This window comes from Lepus europaeus, chromosome 15, assembly GCF_033115175.1.
Source record: "Lepus europaeus isolate LE1 chromosome 15, mLepTim1.pri, whole genome shotgun sequence".
Taxonomy (NCBI): Eukaryota; Metazoa; Chordata; class Mammalia; order Lagomorpha; family Leporidae; genus Lepus; species Lepus europaeus.
Window position 1 is genome coordinate 88,494,233 of NC_084841.1, and position 24,472 is coordinate 88,518,704.

Genomic DNA, 24,472 nt, shown 5'->3' on the forward strand with positions numbered 1-24,472 from the left:
ACAGTGAACCCTATAAAAATTGCTCATAGATTTCAAACTCTGAATTCTGTTTTTCCATGGACCTTTTGAAGGACCCTTGGACATATTGATGGAAGGCTACACTTCAAATCTAAGAATGTAGATCTTTACTGTCCCTTTATTCTCAAGCCTCAGTGAAATGACTGTTAAATAAACAAGCTTTTGAGAGTCTAAAAATAGTGAGGGACTGTTGCCACCCCAGTGAATTTGGACGTTTGGTAAGGGATCTGGAAGGCATGGTGTTGATGGAGAAGGGAACCCAGACCTTACGTCCCTGTCCCAGGAAAGCACTCCAGGAGGTAGCAGCTGCTGTTAGCCTGGGCCCTCCCTCCTAGAGTGAGGGAGCTGCTGCAGAGGCAAGAGCAGGCAGAGCTCCATCTGGTTAATGAACTCTCTCTGGAACAGCAGCCCCAGGGGCCCACCTCTTCCCTTCCACATTCTCCATGCATACAAAGCATTTTCAGGCTAGAACTGGAAGACTGCTGAGGATAAAGATTCCATGGCTTTCCTAGGGGAGAACTTGGGTTCCTGGTGTGCAAGTTGGTAACACTGACTAGTGTGTGACTTTTCAAGACAAGGGTAGCCTTTGCTACCTGTTTCTTAAGGAAAGCATTGAAGAAACGATACTAGCTTAGTAGATTCGTCCATCCAGTCCTTATTTGCTTAAACAAATAAATAAAATTTTTGCTGTTCACTAAGGTAAACAGCAAAAACTTAGAAGACCCAAAATGAATGCATAAAATTACTGGTGCAGGAGTGATCCGAGGGTCAGAGGAGCCTCCTCACAAAACCTTATCTGGGAACATTAAAAAGTAAGATATTCGTGAAATATGTCACTTTGAGAAAGAGCTCCTAAATAGGAAATGTCTGAGTGGAGGGGTTTCTTGTTCTGTTTTTTGGTATTGTTTTAATGCAGTCAGAAGTTAAAATGGGAAAAACATCTAGAATTTGGAGGAAAATATAAAGCAATGAAAGATAGAAAGTACATGTTTGAGAAATTTGGAGATCCAAGAGATCCAACTAGGGAGGCACTAACAAATTGATAGGTAATATTGAAGTAATTTAAGGGTACCAGGACAACTAATGAAAAACAAGGCCTTTCTGGTCAAATTCTGGTGAGAACTGGATATAGAGACAGATCCCATCATCCCTGATAGTTGTTTTAATTGGAATCACCCGGAGACAACAGATAGGACCTTTCTCTATAGAGACAGATAACATAGGTAAATAGACACGAAGAGGAAGCTTCCCAGGGAAACTGTCTCACTGGACTGTGGACGCTGAGGTCCCCCATAGCTGTGTGTAAGCTGGAGAAGCCTGGAAGCCCTCATGAGGAATCTGTCAAAGTCTGCAGGCCTCGGATGCTTTTGGTGCAACTCCAGGTCTAAGGCGAAAAGCTTGAGAACTTGGGGTGGGGACGAGAGCAGACGTAAGTCCTGAAACCCAAAGACTAGAGAATCTAGAATTTTTATGACCAGAAGAAGGAAAAACTGACCTATCTCCTGAACAGAAACATGCCACTTCCTCTGCCCTGTTATGCTCTGAGCCCTGAGCCATTGGATGGTGGCTGGACCCATTGAAAGCAGGCCTTCCTTACCCAGTCCACTGATGGAAATGCTAGGGTCTTGTGGAAACCTGGTCACAGATAAACCCGGACGTGGGGCTTCTGCAGCCCTCAGCTCATCTGTTAGTCAAGTTCACATCTGAATCTAGTTTTCACAACATACCACAGGTTAGCTCAAAAGGAGCAAAAATTGCACTGGCCTCTAACAGGCAGCAACCCTGTTGTATTAGCAAATGAATTAACTTAGACTTCACTTTCTGTGATGCATGCGTTTGAATTCAGACTTTGGTTATCAGCCAAACTTCACCCAAGCTTATCAAGTCAACCTCATTATATTCTAGTCCTTTTGTGAAAATTACCCAAGGCTACTCTATGGCAACTGAAAAGAGGATGTGAGAAAGAAGAAACCTAGGACTGGGGGGAGAGTAGAATACGCCCCAAGGAGAAGGAGTTCCAGGCTGTAGCTAGCAACAGGCCCGGAAGCCAGCATCTGGATTCGGGGAATGAGAGGCCTCCGGGAGAAGTTGCCAGAGAGGAGTGAGGGAATGCAGAGTGCATGTCAACCCAAACGTGGCTGCCCTTCTCCCAGCGAGGAGGAAAATGAGCTACTCCACCAGAAGTCTCACGAGGTTTTAAAAGTCCTCTGTCATGGCCGGCGCTGTGGCTTAACAGGCTAATCCTCCACCTTGCGGCGCCGGCACACCGGGTTCTAGTCCCGGTTGGGGCGCCGGATTCTATCCCGGTTGCCCCTCTTCCAGGCCAGCTCTCTGCTATGGCCCGGGGAAGGCAGTGGAGGATGGCCCAAGTGCTGGGCCCTGCACCCCATGGGAGACCAGGAGAAGCACCTGGCTCCTGGCTTCGGATCAGCGAGATGCACCGGCCGCAGCGGCCATTGGAGGATGAACCAATGGCAAAAAGGAAGACCTTTCTCTCTGTCTCTCTCTCTCACTATCCACTCTGCCTGTCCAAAAAAAAAAAAGTCCTCTGTCACAATAAAGCACATAAATGGTCATCATTTTAAAACACTGATAGAACCTGTGAGAGTAAAGTCCGATTAACTGATGCAGCAGCAGCCTCATAGGGTGGCACACTTCCCGTGGAGCACAGTAACACTGTTGCTACTGAGCTCTTCAGTGATGGGTAGTTGTATCTCCATGATATGGTCCTAATTTGATTCCCTGAGTTTTGCAGTTATTCACAGAGAAGGCATCAAAGAATGAATGTGCCGGTGTCTGCTGCCCCTCCCCCCCTTTTATCCTGACCCTTTCCGTACGACTTTGTAACCTGCAGAAGGGGAATGCACTTCTCTTGTCTGTTGGCTTCGGGTCCGGAGCTGTGGCCCGGTTTGGTCACTGAGGGAGGCTTAGTGGCCGTGAGTTATTTCTGAGCCTGAGTCTTGGAGGTCTTGCGAGTTCCCCCCAGCTCTTGTGAACTCCTGTTGTCCTGCAGGTTGGTTCTAAAGAGCATCCAGCCGGGAGCAGACCTGAGCCAAAGCCTCAGCAAGGAGCCAAGCCAGCAGGTGTTTGGAGGCAGAGTTCCTTGGAGCAGCCCAGTCTATCTCTGGGCACCAGCCCTCACTGATAGTCACACGCCCAAGAAATAGGTACTTGTTTATCCTTGTTGGTCACAGAAGGTTTGGGACTGTTTGTCACACAGACCAACAGGAGCTGTGGTTGACTGACACTTTTACAGCTGTGACACAGGATGTGTTATAAAAATGTTGACAGTGAAGAAAAGTAGCAAGACTTCAGCGGCAGGAAAGCAATAGGAAGGGTGACAAGTAACCTGAATGTCTAATGGTGACGAGCAAACAGCAGGTTTAAATATACTATTTAAGGCTTTAAAAATCAGTGGAAGAACTAAAATAAGTCTATAAGTAACAAAATTCAGGAGGAGAGTAAAAGGAGGTTGAGGATCACTTTGCCGTGTACTTAGTGAATTATCTATGTAGTAAATAGAATAAAAACATCAGCTACATAATGTCACAGGATTGTGTGTGTGTGTCTGCATGCGTGCATACATATACCAGGTAGTTAAAAATGTTTCAGGAATAGAGGACTATACCTACATACATATATCAGGTTGATAAAAATAATGAGGTAATTGTGCTTAATTACACACAATTAGAATAACATCTGTCCTTCTGCAACATAGGAATTTGGTATGATTGAGTCATGATGCATGTCGAACATCCTGCAGATCTGAAAACCAGTTATGTATTCACTGAAGCAAACTCATAAGGAGATCTTAGTCTTTGTCTACCTCTGTGTGTCAATCCAAAGAGTTTAAATGCCGCTGCACCATGTGGGTGGTTGCTACTCTGTAAAAACCTTAGCATCACCACCACAGATAACTCTGTAGCCAAGAGGGGCTACCCAGCCCTCCTTGGTCCTCTGAAACACGGTGGCAGGAGATCTAGGAGTGTCAAGTGAGATGGTGATAAACTCAAATCTTTATATTCAGGGCCGAACAGAAACAACCAAATGAAGTGGGTGGGGTCACACTTATGCTGTTGATTGATACTTAGCCCAAGTCACAGATCACTGAATTTGGTTTAAAGGAGCTGAACCTTTGTTCTGTATTAACCCTGCAGAATACTTGGAGGAACACTGAGTCTAGTAAGACTGCTGCTTCTCTGGAAATGGCCGGGTTTCACCAGGTTCATTGGCTGTGACGGAAATCGTTACTCTGAAGACTTAGTTTTCCAGTGTGAAATTCCACCACCAGCAGTTAATAGAATTAAGATTTTCAACGTAACACACATAAAAAGAAATCGATAATAAACATCATCTTAAACACACGTACATGTATTTGAAAGTTTTAAAAGTCCTACCTTTAAGGCTGGCGCTGCAGCTCACTTGGCTAATCCTCCACCTGTGGTGCTGGCACCCCGGGTTCTAGTCCTGGTTGGGGTGCCAGATTCTGTCCCAGCTGCTCCTCTTCCAGTCCAGCTCTCTGCTGTGGCCTGGGAGGGCAGTGGAGGATGGCCCAAGTGCTTGGGCCCTGCACCCGCAGGGGAGACCAGGAGCAAGCACCTGGTTCCTGGGTTCAGATCGGCGCAGTGCCGGCCGTAGTGGCCATTTGAGGGGTGAACCAGCGGAAGGAAGACCTTTCTCTCTCTCTCATTGTCTAACTCTGCCAGTCAAAAAAAAAAAGTCGTACCTTTCATAGGAGCAAAAGAGAACTAGATGGCATTATTTTAAGGTTCATTTATGAAAATTGCTGTCTTTTAAATGCTTTAGGCCTGTCTCAGACACACACATTCATCAATGTACTTCATGGGCGTCCCAGAAACAGGAGCTGAGAGGGACCCCAGGCACGTGCTTCCGAGCTCTGAGAGTCAGCTGTATCAGAAATAAATTCAATCCAAAACCAAAAACAAAAGGGCAGTAGAAAACCTAGCATTTATGTTCTCTTTCATCTTCATTTGAGGCATCCTGGAAGGCATTTCTTGAATGATGAAAATAACCTGCAAAGCAGGAGGTGAACTCCCTTGGAAAGAGGAGCATTTTTGTCATTTTTATGAATGCAGCTCCTCCTATGAGTATGTTTTATTAAACTACTCTGTCTTTCCAGTACAGCCTGCCTCGTGTCATTTGGGCTGCAGGTTCTCAGTTTAAGTTAAAAGTACATTAAAGACAGAAAAAAAAAAACCCTCTCTGATGTGGATTTAAGAAGGCTGATGTTTCCCATTAATCTCGTGGGCCTATTACTGTGATCTAGTGTCTGTGTAGTTCTGTGTTCATAGTCCGTAATGAGGTGAGTTATAGGAAGAACCTTGACATCGCTTTTTACAAACAGCTCTGTTGAGCTATAATTGACAGAATAAAATGCACGAGTTTCACCGTGCCGTGCGATGTGTTTTGAGCGTGTGCGTACCTATGAAACCGTCTTCATCGAAATGCTGCACCTGTCACTCTTCCTGCCCCTGTTACGTCGTTCCACACACCCATTGGTCTATTTTCTGTCACCATAGGTTAATTGTATATTTAGAACCATATATAAACAGAATCGGATAATTTGTCCTCTTTGCCTGTTTCTTATTCAGTCAGCAAAATTATTGTGAAATCCTTCCATTTAGTTGCTTCTGGTGAATATGCCACAATTTGTGCATTCACTAATTGATGGACGTTTGGGTCTTCTCAAGGTTTTAACCATATAAATAGAACTTCTGTGAAGAGCCACACACTTCCTTGTGTGGGCTGAGGCTTACATTTACCTTGGGGAGATACTCGGGAGCGAACGGGCAGGATCATACGGTAGATGTCTGCTTAAGTGAGAAACTGATAAACTGCTAACTTGTTTTCCAAACTGGAAAACTGCAAATGAAAGCTCATGTTTTTCTGCATCTCACCAGCATTTGATTTTTTTTTTTTTTTTAAGATTTATTTAATTGAAAGGCAGAGTTACAGAGAGACAGAGGCACAGAGAGAGAAAGTCTTCCATCTGCTGGTCTATTCCCCAAATGGCCTCAATGGCTGAAGCTGAGCTGATCCGAAGCCAGGAGCTTCTTCCAGGTCTCCCCTGCTGGTGCAGGGGCCCAGGCACTTGGGCCATCCTCCACTGCTTTCCCAGGCCACAGCAGAGAGCTGGATTGGAAGTGAAGCAACCGGAACTTGAACCAGTGCCCACATGGGATGCCGGCACTGCTGGTGGCAGCTTTACTCACTAAGCCACAGCGCTGGCCCCAGTATAGTTTTTAATATTAGCCATTGTTATAGTTGTGTAGTAATATGTTTATAGTTTGCTAATGACAAATTACATTGAACATCTTTTCCTTTATTTAAACATGCTTAATATCAATGTAGTTATCCAATATATTTAAGTACATTCTGTTGAAAAATACAAATTCAAATATTTTGACCAGTTTATGTTGAGCCTTTTTTTATTATTGAGTCATGAGAATTCTTTATATGTTGTGGATACAGTGCTTTATCAGACAGTTAATCTGCAAAGAAGTCCCTCAACCTGTAGCTTGTCTTTGAATTCTCTTTAAGATTGATTTTGAGGAGCATAAGTTAATAGTTTTGATAAAGTAGAGTGTATCTGTGGTTAATGACTCAGCTTTTTATATTGGATCTAAAAAAATCTTTGCCTAAAATGATTTTAAGTTTTACTTTGTGATCTACAATCCACTTTGAATTTATTTTTGTGTGTGCGGTGAGGTATTGATGTTAATACTTCTGCATGTAGATATCTAGGTCTTCCGGTGTCATTTGAAAAGACTGCATTTATCCAAGCTGACACACACGTCCTCAGTAATCACCCCGTGTCTCTGTGTGGTTGTCATTACATTTCTTGTTCACTCGGGTTTTATTAGGCTTCTTGGATCGGTGGCTATGGTTCATATCATATTTGAAATATTTTCAGCATTATTCAAATGTTTTCTGCTCCCTTTCCAGAGTCCCCAATCTCTTCTTTTGTAGGCTGCTTATCATGTTTCCCAATTCACTGATGCCTGTCTTTCCCCCCACTACGTGTTTGATTCTGTATATTTCCCACTAGGTATGTCTTGAGTATCCACCTTCTGTGGTATCTAATCTGCTGTTATTTGATCCGGGGTTCCATCTCACACATTATAGCGTTCATCTGCAGAAGTTTAAATGCACTTGTTTTATATTTTCTGTGACTCTACTTAGCATTTTCATAACAATTTCAATATCCCTGCTTAATTCTAATATCCACAAGGGTTCTCCAACAAATTCATGAAAAATAGAATTAAAAGGTAATTTTTTTCCTGGTGCAAAAATATGAAATCCTATAGTACACATTTCCATGAATTTTTTTGAAGACCCCCCCTCCTACTTTGTTTCCTGCTTTATTTTTATTTATTTTTGCATGCCCGTTACTCTTGATTGGATTCTAGACGGAAGTTTTCAATGTTTGAGTACTAGATACTTAGCAATGCTGTGTAACAGCTTGCGCTTAGTGTTCTCATATAGTCACTTAACTTGATCCCTCTGGGTCTTGTGTAAAAGGCTTGTCAGGCAATTAGATGTTTAGTCCAGGACTAATTGTTCCTCACTACTGAGTTCTCTGCCCAGTGCCCCATGAGTTAGTTTGTTGTCCGTCTTTACTGGTGGGATCTGGTGGCCTCTCGTGGCTCCTTTCAGATGGTTCTTTCCACAGCTGCTTGCTCACTTGCAGCGCTGCTCACTGTGCTGCAGAAGACACAGGGGCACCCAGAGTGCAGGAGGTGCCCTGTGGATGTTGGTGACTGCCTCCATGGCCCTCTGCTGCAGGTGTCCTGCCGTGCAACCTGTAGCCTCCTTGGGCTCTGTGAAACAGAGGTCACCAGTCCCCGCTGGGGTTCTCCCTGCTGGTCCTGTGGCCTGAAATCCCGTTCCACACAGTGAACTGGGGCAGTGGGAGGACTCGCCTGGTTCATCGGCACCATTTTCCCTTAAGGCCAAGCATCATGAACATGGTGCTTTCCTATGGTTTGTGCCGTCGTTGTGGCCATTTCAGACAGAGGGTCAATTGGAAAACGCGGTTCCCCATCGTTCTGGCTTGGCCAGAAGCAGCGTTCCTTTGAATCACAACATGATCAATTTTAATGTAGCAAACATGCCAGTTGGGCATCCTCTACAGTAAGAATGGGAACAATGTAACAATGACAGCTTGTAGGCAGCTGCTTTGTGGCGCTGAGCAGTGGGCTGGTTGAAGCAGATTGGTCCCTGTTGGCCTTGTGTGTGGCCGGTGTCCTGCGGCCTCAGGCTCTGTCCAGAAACTGAATTACCCAGTAATTGTGTGGATGGGATTCTGGCGTGAGGGAAATGCAGATACCTGGCTCTCACAGCTTGATGGGGACTAAAACTCCTAAAACAACACCAAAAATATCTTCTCTGTTATTTACTCACCATTATTTATGTCGATCAAGTAAAAACCTCAGTAATGTGTTGACCCTAATGAAAGGAGAGTTGATTTGCTGCTTTAAAAAAACAGTAAATGTCACCATTGTAGGAACGGACTATGTGAGATTATTTGTTAAATGATCCCAGTACGTGGATTAAAATTTCCATGGGGTTTATCCCTTTTGTGGATAAATACTCTCTAGTATGCCTCTTCGAGGCAGGGCTACTTTAGAAGAGGCATAATATTTGTAAAAATATTATGACTAGTTATAAAAACTGTACCCATGTGTCTACTGCGATGATTAACCCTGAAGTAGAGGTATCCATGTACAAAGACAGCATCAGAAATGTAAATTTAAAAGGAGTTATCTCGAAAAGGATAGGCAAAAGGAAGGATGATGGGAGGGAGGGAATATGCTATGGTCTTAGCACTGTATCTGTTAAAAACTAATTAAAAAATGTTAAAAGTGAAAGAAGTGCTGGCATTTGCCTTCAGTGACAGAGGCAAGAGACATTTTTTACAGAACATACTGAGTATGGTTTAACCCATATTACAGTAATACAGATAGTTCTTTTTACAGTATTGTGTAAAAATTTTTTCTCATAAATTGCCTCATTTAATCTTCACAATGGCTTTAGAGATATGCTATAATTCATCGTTTGGGGAAATGGTTTTAGCTTAATTATGCCCATGGTGGAAAATCTCAAAGATATGAAAATACAGGAGTAGGAAGTATTCTTATTGTACCCGTCACGTGTATGTGTGTATGTGAGAGTTGATTTATACAGTTCTTAAAAACTAATTCAGAGTTTAAGTGAGATTGTTTTTCTGTGTATACAAAATATAATTATGCATTCATGGTTGCCATTTCAGTGTCACATTTTTCCCAAACTTTGGATCAACATTTTTAGTATACTTGCTATCTTTTTTTTTTTTTTTAAATGGCTGAGGAGAAAAAAATACACTTCAACTTGGTGACTTGGGTATTTTATTTCATTCCATTAAAAGCTTCTCTTGGTGAATGCATATTGAACACACAGATTGCGGTTAAGTCTTTCTACTTGAAACTTGCATGTGAAGCAAAAATAAGTGGTCACCTGAAGTCTCAGTAGCTTGTTCAAAAATATTATGAATTAAATTGCTGATAGTGTAAATTGGTGCAGCAGCTATAAAAATCATTTTGGCATTACCTGCAAAAGTTGAATATATGCATCCTTAGGACCCCTAGGTATCCCCAGAGCAAAATGAACACACTTACGTCTCAAGGGGCATGGATAAGCATGTTTGTAGCTTTAATTTCCAACAACACAGATGCCATGAACAATAGAAGGGAAAAACTCCTAGGGCACAAAGAGTGAAACACCACACAGCTTCAGAAATGAACTCGCTGCAGCCACGGGCAGCAGCACAGTGATGGGGGCCAGGAAGAGAAGAGCATATTTAGTTTTTAACTGTAAAGGACAAATAAATCAGGCGCCTGGCACCGTGCTTAGGCTGCCTCTGGGATGTCTATAACCCATACCAGAGTACCCGGGTTCAAGTCCTGGCTCCAGTCCTGATTGCAGATGATGGCTGATGCACACCCTGGGAGCCACTGGTGATAGCTCAAGTAATTGGGTCCCTGCCACTCCTGTGAGAGATCCAGACTGGGTTCTTGGCTTCTGGCTTCAACCTGACACTATACCCATCCTTCACAGACATTGGGGAGTTGACCAGGTGATGGAAGCTCTCTGTGTCTTGCATCTCAAAAATTAAAAATGAATTAATTTAAAAATACAAATATAGACACACATAAAAGACAGTGTTTACGAATAGAAATGTAAGTGGCAGAACTCTAAACTATGCTAAGAGCAAGACTGTGATTGGCACAGTAGGAAGAGAAGTGTTACCTTCCTGAGGGTGAAGGGTGGTTAGGAGGAGAAGGGATCTGTGAGGCGTTTAGGAGTGAAGATAGATTTCAGGCCTTGACCTTGGTGGTTACTACACAAAGTATCTCTTGACGATAACTTGTTAAATGTTACTGTTCTTGGTTTCTTCCTGTATGTATGTTATCTTTCAGGTAGATTTTAAAGTGGATTGTCACAGAAGAAAAAAAATCACAAAAAATGTAGTTGCACAGGTGTAAAATGTATCAGTGCCCTCTGTTAAGGAGGGAACCTCAAAAACAAATGCTTTCCTTTCATCTCACCATAAAAGAAAATAAAAGAATGTAAGAGACGACGAAATCTGCTTCTCCATTGACAAGCAGCTGCGGGTTTGAGGAATACCATCAGAAAAAATGCTCATTCAACCCGAGTGTCAGATTTTGGAGAAAACTATTAAGACATGGGAGGAAGAGAAGTATTCGAAGCTAAGGTTTTCAATTGACATTTTCGATTTAGAGGAGAAATGCTGCAAACCCTTTGAGATCAAGGGCAGTGTGTTACTCCACGTGTGACCTCTCAACACACGACACAGCACCTGGGCAGCAGGTGTGATGTGGTAGGGAAGAGAAGAGTGCTATTTGCTCATGATGGCAAAGGGTGCCAATGACGAGCACAGATTGTCACAGCACATTACCTGGTTTTAATCTCAGTTTTACTCTCTGTGAGACCCTGGGTGTGTTGTTTACACTTTTAATCCCTCTGTTCCATCATTGGTAAAACAAGCCTACTAATAGTAACAAGGTCAGAGGACTAAGCACACAGGGCAGTCAGTACAAAGTGAGACACCTGGAAGTGGGAGAATGTGCTGATCATCACCAGTCGGCTGTCATTCACATGAGCTGTTTGGCCATACTTGAATTATTAACGCTCACTCAGATGTGTACCCATGTTAGGAACCACTGTGTAGAAGGCTGATGTCCATGTGAGCAAGAGTCTCACCTGTTCTCATTGTCATGACACTGTCTCACTGCATGTAGGGCTTCTGGGGGTCTGGTACATCCTCAAAACGGGGAGCATGACCAGACGCTGAAAATTAAGTCCTTCGAGAAAGGGAAAGAAAAAATTACAGAAGTTACATTTTGGCTGACAGTTCAGTTGTATATTCATGTGTTACCCAATATTTCATGGGGATTCTTTACTCTTATGTGTCAAATATGCCAACTCTGAGTGTGTAAACATGTGTTGTAAGCCAAGCCACTTGTTCAGAGTCACTGGCCATTGCCACTGTACTCTGTGCTCTGAGTAACACAAACCCAATGTACATTTTTGAATTACTTTTTCAGAAATGTTACCGATAATGGAATTCTAGAATGTGATTGAGCTTTCTGAAACACAGAGCTATTTAATCATGTGTCCCTTCCCACACCTTTTGAATTCTCTTAACTCTCCAGGATCCACGTACTAAAGTGCAGACTCCTTAACATGATTTATTTAGCCATAAAAGTCTGGTCCCAGACTACTCAGTAACCACTGTCCCCAGTCTCCATTCACGGTCCTGTGCAGGCTCTTAAAGTGCTCTATTGTCTCTGCAATCAGTATGTCCCTTGATGTTTCTGCCCAGTTTTTGCACACTTTTAAAAACTCCTGCTCATCCTTTAAGCACAAATCAAAATTATTCCTTCTTTTAAGCAATCTTGCACATCTCCTCCAGGCAAAGACACTGCTTCCTCTAAATCTCAGTACATTCTCTACACAATACTATGAAGCAGGTGTTTATGCTGTGTTGTAATTCCATCTTCTGTGTAAAAGAATGGAAGATAAGATCTCCTAGAACAGGAACTATCCCTATTCATTAATATATCCATTGGTATATTTCAATGCCTGATAGATAGAATGTATTTGTTAAGTTTTGATGGATGGATGAGTGAATGAGTAGGGAAAAGCAAACCACATGAATCACAGCTATGTTTCCAGTAGCAATCTTATGTTACCCAGCCTGTTACGGTTTTCTGATAACCCACTATAGAAAAAAAATCCAAAGCAGTAGATCATCAAAGTCGACTGCTAAAACTGTAGAGAGCTGCAAGTGGTCTGATTTGACAAGCAGCTGACCAAGTAGACTGGTTAATTTTGGATAGAAAATTTGAATATGCAAGAATATGGAGATTATAGCAGTATAGTAAAAGTAGGAATCCAGAAAATAGTTTACATGAATGGAGCTGAGAGCAATGGGTTGGTGAGGAGTTACTCTTTGGCCTACAGATGATAGTTATGAACAATAATGAACTACATGTTAAGTTAGGAAAATAACTAGGTGAAATATTTGCAACTCCCAGATAACCTAAAAGCTCTTTCCACTAGTCTGCTAGATGTCTCTAGAACGCAACATCTCCGAGCCTGTCAGACTGACTTAGTGTTTGATAATTGGAGTTCTTTGGGAAATTGTGCATTTTCTTGCTGTAGCATTTGTCGCATTTTTGACTGTAGCCTTTTCTTTACCTTCCAGTTTGTGTACTGCATTGTACAAACCTTGATAAAAGTAAGGGACCATGGCATATTAATTGTGTATTCTGAGCACATAGCACAGAACTAAGGCTAGATGGCTCAAAAACCAGATAGATGAATGGATGGATAGATGATAGAAGAAGGGAGGAAGGGAAGGATCAAGTTCCTACGCTGAGGTTCTGCTCAGTGTTAGTCAACTCTGGCTGTTCTTCAGAATCCTCTGAATTCCTTTCAATACAGTAACACTGCCTCCACCACACTCAAGACTAGTGACATCATAATCTCTGTGGGGGCTGGATCCCCACCCCATCCAGGGACTCACTGTTGCAGAACCTCGTTGTTGTTGTTTTATCTTTTATTTAATAAATATAAATTTCCAAAGTACAGCTTATGGATTACAGTGGCCTCCCCCCCAATAACTTCCCTCCCACCCGCAACCCTCCCCTTTCCCTCTCCCTCTCCCCTTCCATTCACATCAAGATTCATTTTCAATTCTCTTTATATACAGAAAATCAGTTTAGTATATATAAAGTAAAGATTTCAACAGTTTGCCCTCACATAGCAACACAAAGTGAAAAATACTGTTGGAGTACTAGTTATAGCATTAAATAACAGTGTACAGCACATTAATGACAGAGATCCTACATGATTTTTTTAAAAAATTGATTAATTTTCTATGTAATTTCCAATTGAACCCCAAGTTTTTTTTTTTCATTTTCAATTATCTTTACATACAGAAGATCGATTCAGTATATATTAAGTAAAGATTTCATCAGTTTGCACCCACACAATCACACAAAGTGTAAAAATACTGTTTCAGTACTAGCTATATCATTACTTCACATTGGACAACCCATTAAGGACAGACCCCACATGGGACGTAAGTACACAGTGACTCTTGATGTTGATTTAACAATTTAACACTCTTGTTTATGGCGTCAGTAATCTCCCTAGGCTCTAGTCATGAGTTGCCGAGGCTATGGAAGCCTTTAGGGTTCACCGACTTCCATCTTATTCCGATAGGGTCCTAGTCAAAGTGGAAGTTCTCTCCTCCCTTCAGAGAAAGGTACCTCCTACCTTGATGGACCCGTTCTTTCCACTGGGATCTCACTCCCAGAGATCTTTCATTTAGGTCTTCTTCTTCTTTTTTTTTTTTTTTCCTGAGTGTCTTGGCTTTCCATGCCTAAAATACTCTGATAGGCTCTTCAGCCAGATCCAAATGTCCTAAGGGCTGATTCTGAGGCCAGAGTGCTATTTAGGACATCTGCCATTCTACGAGTCTGCTGTGTCTCCCACTTCCCATATTGGATCGTCTCTCCCTTTTTGATTTTAGTTAGTATTAGCAGACATTAGTCTTGTTTGTGTGATCCCTTTGACTCTTAGATCTATTAGACAGAACCTCTTTGATCTTCTGGATCTTTATTTTTTTTTTTTTTAAACCAATTAGCAAGTACTTACTGGAGGCCAACTTACCATGTAGCCTGGCACCGAAGGGACAGCATTTGGTTTGTCCTTTCCTGGAATTGTCCACCAAAGAAAGTATCTGTTCTTTCTGGCTTCTAGTGTGTAATTTTCATGTGGTTTTTATTGATGGATTTTTTTGAGGTCAAATTGCTGAGTTATAGAGACATAACACCCTCTTAATTATCCCATCCTTAACCTCTCTACTACCCTCCCCTGCTGTTTTGGCTTTATAATCACTTTGGAATAGCTATTGTATCTTACTAGCCAAATAACTGATTAAAAGCAAATTAAGCCCTCCTGGAATTATTTTATATGGAAACATCCCAGAGAATTGAAGTGGATACTGCCAAGATACCACTAGCAAAAATATTTGGTTTTAAATTGATATCTGAAAACAAATGCTAGGATGCCAGGGTAGAGTTGGGCAGAGAATATGATCTCTGTTACAGAGTGGTGTTAGGGAATAGCCTCTTTGATTGGGGACTGTGGTCGCACACTATTGTTATCAGTAAGTGAGGGTTCTCAATAAGTCATTATGCGAGATTTATGTATGATGTGTTCTGGCTGAAGAAAGTTGGTTTCAATTTGCTACTTTAAAATTAATTAATGGTAATATAACAGGAAACCATATCAAAAGGGAATTCAAGCACACAAGATTAAAAATGTACTGAGCCAGTCCCAGAAATGAATGGGAAATCCTCTAGATAATTCTGATTATGACATAATTAGATTCCACATTGATGGGAGAATTCAGAGAAATTCATCCTAAAGTCATTCAGACTTAGAAGTTGAAAAATCATAGGATAGGTTTTAGATGAGGGGGGAAAAGTGAAAGGTCAAATTTTAAAAGGCAATCAGTCATGGAAGGTCTGGAGAATATTTAATCGCTAATGGGGAGCCCAGGGAAGACGTGTTGTTAAGGATCAAAAATAGCAGGCTCTTGAAAATCGGCTCTTTCTGGCTAATTAGCAGTCAATAACAATATCGCAAAGAGGAAAGACAGCCCAAGGGAAAGGAATAAGAGGAAGTCAAGAACTTTTGTCTTTGCAAAGAAAATGAGAAAGACTTTATCATGAAGTTCTTTTAGTAGGTTAAGATGAGGGTGCTCAGGCGAAGAATCGTGCATCCTCCTTCGTGTTAATGGGCACTGGATGTACTTGGGGAAGAAAAGGAGGCAGATTCCTGGCTGAATCCGATTGTCTCTGTCTTTACTAAAGAGGAAGTTGAATGCATTTCTGTTCCCCGAAGGACTGAATGTCCTGGTCTCCATGGCAGTTAGTATTCAACATGTTGTGAGCCAAGGTGATTAAGTGAATGTAGCTACTGGGGACTTAGTAGCCACCTGAAATATTGTGAGGGAACACAATAGTCAGCTAGGACAATGATGACTCAAGATTGCAAGCTGCTGTGATTCCTGCTGTGCAAAGTACAAATGGGAGCCAGTAATCAATGAGCTAATTAATTAGGAAATTAATGTTGATTATCTCCAGAGTAGGCCCCAGGGAATTAGACTTACGGTATCTTCATCTCCTCTGTTGCCTGCTGGTGGAGTCTATGATGGAGAATGGGGTCATTGAAGATCTAAATATAATTCTTTGAGAGGTAGTAACATGGTCTGGAAGGCAAGAAATCATGCCCTAACAACCCGTTGCTTTGTTTTGTTTTTTATTTATCTGAGAGGCAAGGACACAGAGATGGGGCACTCCATTTGCTGAGTTACTCCTCAAATGCCAACGATAGCTATAGCTGGAGTTGGGCCAGGCCAAAGCTGTGAGCTGGACACTCAACCCAAGTGAGGAGCAGAAGGCCAGTTATTTGAGCCATGATTGATGCCCCCAAGGTCTGCATTAGCAGGAAGGTAGTGGCCAGAGTAGAGCTGGGATTTGAACCCAGGCACTCCACTTTGGGATGCAGTATCCCAAGCCTTATCTTAAACATTAGGTAGGTCAGGTCCCTCCCTCTCCCCCATTGAGTTTTGAAGACACAAATGAGGAACTTCTGAAGAGAAGTTTGATTTAAACATTTTTTTTTTCAGCACCCCACTATTGCACAGTTGACTTCATAGGCTCTGGGCTATCATTTGCACAGTGATGGGATTGACAAAGATCAAGATTAGGAGTAAGTGAGAATTTCTGCTGCAGGTGTATGAAAGCTAACTCCCCAAGGGATGGGTTCTCACATGGATCTCCATGAATACAGGCATCGTTTGTCAATCAGTGCAAGAAGTTCCTCACAGTGAGATCACCCAATTGACATTATTTGTGTTAAGAGAAACTCAAGCCAAAGAGGGTGAACTGCTAACACACCTTTACAGATCTGTAGAACATGAGTTAAATACAACACAGGTTGCATGGGAAAGGAGTGAATCTGTGATTAGATAGCACAGAGGCAAAGATCTGGGTATTCTCACATAGGACTGGGAAATTTATGCTTCATCTCAAAGACATCTAACTATTTACCTACTCATCTCTTCCCCCTCTTCTTTGCCCTGCTTTCCTCTTTTTTCCTCACAAAAAAAGCAAAGACGCCTCTCAGGAAACACAGCTGATGCACAAAGGGACCATCTGGAAATGGACATGCAGTGTGGTCACTGGGGCTCAGTCACTCCGCATTGTGGACAGAGTTTTGTGTCTTTGGAGCTCAGATGGCTGCCTTGATTACAAAGCCATGTTTTGAAACAGGCTGTTTTTTCAAACAGTTCTCAGAAGGCAATCATAAAAGCTAAAATCTCGAACAAGAGGAGCAATTATTATTATCTTTACTATTTTTATGAACTGTGTATATACAACTTGGCTACTATACTAACAAATACAGATAATTTAAAATGACATTTTTTTTCTCAACTGAAATTTAACTTTTTAAAAATGAAGAAAAAAAATTGCACATTTAAACAAGGGTAATGTCATTCTTAATTGCAAATTGAGTGTGTCAGTAAAACATTGCCACTCCAACAAGTGCAATTCCACTTTGTTCTGTCTCACATTAACCTCTGGTTAAAGGTATTCACTGTTTTTCTTCCTGGGATCATTCATTATGGCTTATTTGTTGCTGATTGTAGATATGGCCTTATTAGCTTATAGCTGGAAGATTTAAAGCTTGATTTGTCTGCATTTGATTAATACTCACATATTTTAGATAGAATTTATTGTGCAAAGACTTTGGAGGGTTTAGGAAAGCAATGAACAGCAATGTCTCCATACCATTAACAGCATACCTAACACCCCATTCCTTCTCACATGACTGCCTTGTGTTAGCATTTCAGAGCAGCAAGGGCTAGGTTTGACTTTATATATGATATATTTCTACCTTGAAATGGGGAATTCACAGAGCCGCTTAGTTAAGAATCAAATTATATGTTGCACCTGTCCACATCAAATTGTGTGTGTCTCTGTCCTGCCTTCCTGTATTTATTTCTCAAGTCTGCCCCTACCTACGGCTTCACCAAGTCCTTCTTAAGTGAAAGGGACAAAAGGGCACCTTCTGTGCCGAATGATAACATCGAGCTCCCTGGACAGACATGACGGGTTCATCTTAGTCTGTTCCTCTCCACATCCTTCAACCTGGGGATCCCAGCCCTCACCACACACTGTGCTGCAAAAGGGGCTACTGGTATACTGACTCCACCATCTATCTATTCATGAGCCACCTTCAGAGTTGCAACTTACTACAGTTCTCTGCTTGGAAACACAGCCCCCTCTCCGCTCTGACCTCACTAATTCCAATTCAACCTCTCTTTCAAGCCCAAGATCCAGTTATATTTCCATTATGCAATGGTCTTCAGACATCAGTACTCAGGTTTCTTCTGTAAATATGTAAACGAGTCACTTTTAACGTCTAACTTGATGAAACAAGGCAGTGTTTTTTCCTAAGGACTGAAGGCGTAACTTAGCAACCATCGAAATGTTCTCATCCAAAGCAGAGTGTCATGGATAGGAAGATGTACAGAGCCTATTCCAGAATAGCCAGGCATCACCATTGTCTTCCATTGAGTTGACAACAAAATAAATAACCATTTAAAAAATTAATGAAAAGGTTTATATTGGTCCGAAATAAATGAAGACTAAGTGAAATTTTTACAAGATCATAAAGAGTGGAATATTTAATCAGATTTTTAAAATACAGAAATGACCTAGGCTGACTCTTGCTTTCTTCACTTTGTTCCCTCCCACCCTCTCCCTCTTTTCTTCCATCCCCTTCCCTCTCTCACTCTGCTTGCCCTTCCCTACCTTCTTCCTGCTTTCTTTCTTTTGAGAGTTTCAGCATCAAATATTGGAGATTTTATTGTATTCTGTAACACACAGCTATTAGAAATGATCATATCCTGATTTTATCTATTATTTGGCAGTACAAAATACCCAAATTATTTAGATCCCTGCTAGACAAAGTCACAATTTGTGTCTATGCTCAGGCAGGAATGGTTGACTAGAAACCAAAAATGCTGATTTGTCCAAGAAAGTCATCATTTGCATAAAGAAACTTAGACTAGAGTTGTACAGAGGATCTTAATGCCAAGGGGACCAGCTATGCTTGCAGAAGGGGATGTTGTTTAGAAGAAAAAAGTTGAAGGGCCGGTGCTGTGGTGCAGCAGGTTAAAGCCCTGGCCTGAAGCCTCAGCATCCCATATGGGTTCCAGTTCAAGACCCAGCTTCTCCCCTTCTGATCCAGCTCTCTGCTATGGCCTGGGAAAGCAGTGGAAGATGGCCCCAGTCCTCAGGCACTTGCACCCACATGGGAGACCTGGAGGAAGCTCCTGGCTCCTGGCTTCAGATAGGCGCAGCTCCAGCCATTGTGGCCATCTGGGGAGAGAACCAGTGGATGGAAGACCCCTCTCTGTCTCTACCTCTCTCTGTAACTCTCTTCGAAATAAATCTTAAAAAAAATCTTAAAGTTGAGAGCAATGTCAAAATAGAGAGCTTTTTAAATTTTTTTAAAAATCTTTTTGATCTTGAGAGAGCAATTCATGATCATTCTGCTTGAGGGAACTATGATGACCCAGAACTTCAGAACACTTCTGGAAATGTTATAGTATATCCTAGGTCACGCTCCTGATAATGAGGTTAAATGGAGGGTTTTTTAGTCCGCACACACAACTCTTTCAATGCTGTGGAGACACTCTGAGCACCAGGGGTCTCCCACAAAGAGCATGGCAATTGTAGGACTCCATAAAACAGGCAAGACAGGAGCTTCCTCCATGGATGAGCCAGCAAGATGGTGACATGGAAACGTTGCCATTCAATGCCTTAGGTTTGTGAGACGCTCAAAAACACAAGCATAGCAACAGATTGAGTTGTGGAATCCGGAGCAGATGGGGAGTTTCATTGGAGTAGATGATGGGAGGACAAAGAGATGGGGACCAATGTACGTTCTCCAGTAGTTTCATCAGGCTCCCTTAGAACCTCACACGGTGCTGTGCTTACAGGGAATGGTTTCTAGACACAGACCAAATTAGTCATTACTTCCTTCTGTATTCATTTTCTCTGTTGTCCAAAATTGTCATAGGAATTAGTATAATTTCCTGAATGTTTTCTATTTCGTAAGGTTTTGTGTCAGGTATAATAATGGTGTATCAAAGGTAGGTCTCTTTAGTCATCCTAACTTTAGAAGTCCTTGAAAGAGATTAAGAAGTGATCATCATTCACATTTATTATACTTTGCATGTAACGAGCTTTAGCTATTAACTCTAATTTGCTTCTCATCGTATTCATCAAAGATGAACTATTTAGAAACTAAAACATCTCTGTCAGAATTTTAATGAATTAAGATGAAATGAGATGGTGTTAATTGGCAGTTGGTGCTGTGGGGAGGTTTCTAGAACTTGTAAGTGAAACCAATTCATCTCTCTACCGGGGTTAATTTGTTTGATTTAACTCTAAGGATACACTGACTATTTCCCCCAAACTATTCATATTTATTTTCTGAAATGACGAATGGTTTAGTTCTGTGACTTTCATTTGGATTCTCAATTTCGTTAGAACTTGATTTTGATTGTTAACAAATGGTTGGCTTTAAGCAGTATTTCTGTGATGTACACAACCATACATGCATGTACACACAAGTAGCAGCATTACTTGGACTTTTTATCTAAAATGCCCCAAACTGTCCAATAACTAAGCTTTTTATATAATAAACAACTTTTATATAATTTTTATATAATCTCTTTCTCTGTTTCCTCAGACATAAATGAGTGTGAAGCTGAACCTTGCAAAAATGGTGGAATATGCACAGACCTTGTGGCCAACTACTCCTGCGAGTGTCCGGGTGAATTTATGGGAAGAAACTGCCAATATAGTAAGTACTTAACTATAATTTTATTGATGTAGCCTCCACTTATTATGGAATCTGGGCCAAAGTCATTATCATTTGCTTCCAGAGTACATAGTTGGAATGGCGCATCGTGTTTGTTGTTACTGGTATTCACAAATCCTCCAGGACGTGTCTCAGTCAGTGCACAATTTACATAGCCATTGTATCTGGCAACACGAAAAGGACAGTTCTTCACATGCCCTAGCTCAGCTCTCCCAGCAATCTCATGTTTGCATTATCTGTATGTGTATGACCTCAGCAGACACCATCAGAGGAGGTGTTTTGGCTCAGTGTGGCATGAGAATGACATAGGCTAGATCCCAAAGAACAGGTGGAAATAAAGGATGCTCCAACTGACCTCACACACCCATCAGCAGGAACTTCATACTCAGTCTGTTTGTCTTCTTGGAAACCTGACGATCACTTTCCCACTCTTCCTTCTTCAACCATGACCCCTATAAAATAAAATAAGGAATATTGTTAAATAAAAGCCTAAAGGTTTTGAAACATTGCATGGAATGATAGAGCAATTACTTGTGCAAAGTGTTTACAGAGAAGCAGAAAGTAGGCCCCCTTAAAAATAAAAAAAACTGGAGCAAGCATTAACAGGACTAGAATCAGTAGATGGGCTTTAAAAGAGGCTGAAGCACCTGCTAATGAGAAAACCAGTGATAGAGCTTTATAATTGCTGGGCACCATGGAGACTTCCTAGGCAACTGATTTGATGCATATGATGCTATTTAAGCATCACCATAAACAAGAGTGTCAAATTGTTAAGTCAACAACAGGAGTCACTGTGTACTTACTTCTCATGTTGGATCTGTCCTTAATGTGTTGTCCAATGGGAAGTAATGCTATAACTAGTACTGAAACAGTATTTTACACTGTGTTTCTGTGTGGGTGCAAACTGATGAAATCTTTACTTAATATATACTAAAACGATCCTCTGTATATAAAGATAATTGAAAATGAATCTTGATGTGAATGGAATGGGAGAGGGAGCAGGAGATAGGAGGGGTGCGAGTGGGAGGGAAATTATGGGGGGGGGGGAAGCCATTGTAATCCATAAACTGTACTTTGGAAATTTATATTTACTAAATAAAAAAAAAGCATCACAATATCATGCAAATCCAAAACGCAGAAACAAGTGAGAATTTAGATGCAAAAACAGGGCCACACATGGGATGTGGTCTTCCCAGGCTCTCGCAAAGAGTGACAGGATACAGGTATTCTGATGGCCAGGTGGAATGTTTTCCTCTTAATCAAGGTACATCTTCATATGGAGATGAACACATGCTACCAGTCCTCCCTCCTGCTGGCTCACTCACTCTGTCTCCCTCTCTCTGAATGAAACATTAACAGAGTCCTTCATTGTCAGTCATAAGAACAGTTGTATTTCTCATACTCCCTCTCTTCCTTTCCCTTCAATCATGGTCTTAATAAAATACATAGGGAATTTCATTGAATAATTTGTTATGTATGTAAAATGGTAGACTTAAAGCAACATACTGATCACCCTAATCCTGAAAGACTGCAGTAAAATAGCTAACGTCTGACTATCAAAGACAAACCTTTGTTGGGGAAAAATACTTATCAAACTTAATTGGGACAGTGCAATGAATAGGACAAGAAAGCTGCAGGACACAGATGTGTGGAAAGGATTGGGTAAACCAGTTGACCCTAAAGCCAACTAGACCTGCACCAGCTATGATTCTGTAATCTGCTCATGAAGTGTTGCACTTAGCTTTTGTTAAGTGAACTCCAAGTCAGGTTCACCTGCTGCCTTGGGCTCAGCACTTGAATCCTTCTTTAATCTGTTTCATGGATTTGAATGGCTGCCCCGTCAGCCCTGAGAACTGTGCTTAAAAAAAAAAAGTATCATCACTTCTCAGCCTTTTGGCTAAGATCAAGTGTAGTATCTGTTCTTATCAGTTTAATATCTGATATGTCCTCTATCCAAAATGTTTGCAAATGAATATCTTCTTAATGTGATGAAAACAAAAAAAAAAAAATGGATGCCAGCAATTATTAGATTTTCACGAAACAAAAGCAGAGGTCTGGGTTCAGAACTGAGCATCCTCCAGGCAGCCTGGAACTCTGGCAGGGCTTAGCACAGAGCCTAGAGAAGAGGATGTACAACACAGTGGCCAGGGATGCAATTCTAGGGAGAGATCTTCCAGTTTCTGAACGGGAGCTGTCTAGGAGGTACGTTGTAAGACATCTGCTTAGGGCTCAGTTCCACTCTGAGGTGGTCCAGCCCTAGCTCTCTGAATGAGCTCATGAAGTGGTGTTTGAGGACATAGACCTCCTGGGAGGAGGCCCAGGGTGTCGCTGCAGGGTGTGGAAGAATGAGAGTGGGGTCACAGTAGATGAGCTTGGGGATGAGAAGCCCAAGAGACAACTTCTAAGGCCATGCAGGAGGAAATGCTGTCCCTGCTCTGTAACTCTCACACCCCGTGCTGACCAAGGAGCATCTGGACAGCCAGTTAGACGCTGAGATACTGAAAATGAAAGAAGCGCTGGCTGGAAGCTGGGTGTGGAAGGCAGTAGCTGAAACCTGCCCATCCCTCCCATCAAATACGGGTACAGCTTTGACAAAGGAAGGAACTCAATGCTTCACGGAAGGGCATACTGATGTGGACGCTCAACCTGATTGCCAGTAGTTTGCTCATAGTGTCTTGCAGTCAATGCTTGATGTTGTGTGTGGCTTTGTTTGTACATGACTTATTTAGACTGCCTTCTCTTTGAACGTGGACATGCTAGTGAGGTTCTGCCATCATGCTGTTACATGCTCTGGGATCCTAGCATTCTCTCTCTTCCTGTCTCTGGCATGGCAGAGAAGCAGAAAGAGTCACAGAGGGTAAACTCTACAAATACGCCCCTATTAGGCTGTTTTGTTTTATTGACTACAATATATAAAACTCCCAGTGGCTAGATTTTGGAGGATATGGTTCTGTTTTTTTCTTTTTTTCCCTTTCCTGTGGATTCTTAGAGTTTATATAAAATCGAGAATAAGAAAGTACATCATGCATGGAAGATTTCATTACCCACAAGGAGAACTTGCAAAACTCACTCACTCCAGGGGCCACATAGAAGCACTTGTAGGTTACAGGTGGCCCCAGTTCTAAGTGACTTGAAAACAGGGTCTTCAGAAGTGACTTTTAGGTGGATTGTTACCAAGGTTCTCGGTTCTGTCCTGGAATAAAATCAACCAGCTTTCTCCTGGGCTTTGTGTGGTGCCCTCAAATTGCTTAGACTGCAATGAACCCGCTGGTTCTGGCACAGCTTCAGGAAGGAGAGGGAAGGGAGAATGGTGGAGATGTGCTGATGGGGTCCAGAGACACTAGGACTGAAAAGCACTGCTGGTGCACACAGATCCAGGGAACCTTCAGTTCCTGTAGTCACAGCTGCTTCCCCTATTGCATGTCTTTCTTACTTTTATTGACAGTTAAACTGTGCCACAATGTGTTGAGCTGAATTATCATTTATTTTAAAATGAAATCATTTTGTTTAATATTTATTTGAAAGGCAGAGATACAGAGAGATGGAGAGAGAGAGGGAGCAAGGAAAGGAGAGAGAGGGAGAGGGAGATGGGGAGAGACAAAGATGATTACCATCCGCTGGTTTACTCCCCAATTGGCTGCAATGGCCAGGGCTGGTCCAGGCTAAAGCCAGGAGCCAGGAGCTTCTTCTAGGTCTCCCATATGGGTGCCCTTAGGCCATCTTTCACTGCTTTCCCGGGCATATTAGCAGGGAGCTGGATCAGAATTGGAACAGCTGGGACTTAAACTGGTGCCCATATAGCCAGTGGAGGCTTAATCTTCTATGCCCAACTCTGGCCTTGAAATCATTTGCAACATCTTCTAAAATAATGTAAATCGAAGATTGCTGAAGAATA

The 24,472-nt window shown here is 41.9% G+C and overlaps 1 protein-coding gene and 1 pseudogene across 2 annotated transcripts in view; both read left to right on the forward strand.

Moving 5' to 3' along the window:
* The window catches only part of EDIL3 (EGF like repeats and discoidin domains 3), a 473,099-nt gene that overhangs the window by 234,455 nt on the left and 214,172 nt on the right, over positions 1 to 24,472 (forward strand). For both annotated transcript variants that reach the window (XM_062212442.1, XM_062212443.1), the window contains one exon: positions 20,446 to 20,559. In XM_062212442.1, the coding sequence (XP_062068426.1) occupies positions 20,446 to 20,559 (114 nt within the window). The remainder of the gene's footprint in view (positions 1 to 20,445; positions 20,560 to 24,472) is intronic.
* Positions 22,455 to 22,558, forward strand: LOC133774755 (U2 spliceosomal RNA; annotated as a pseudogene).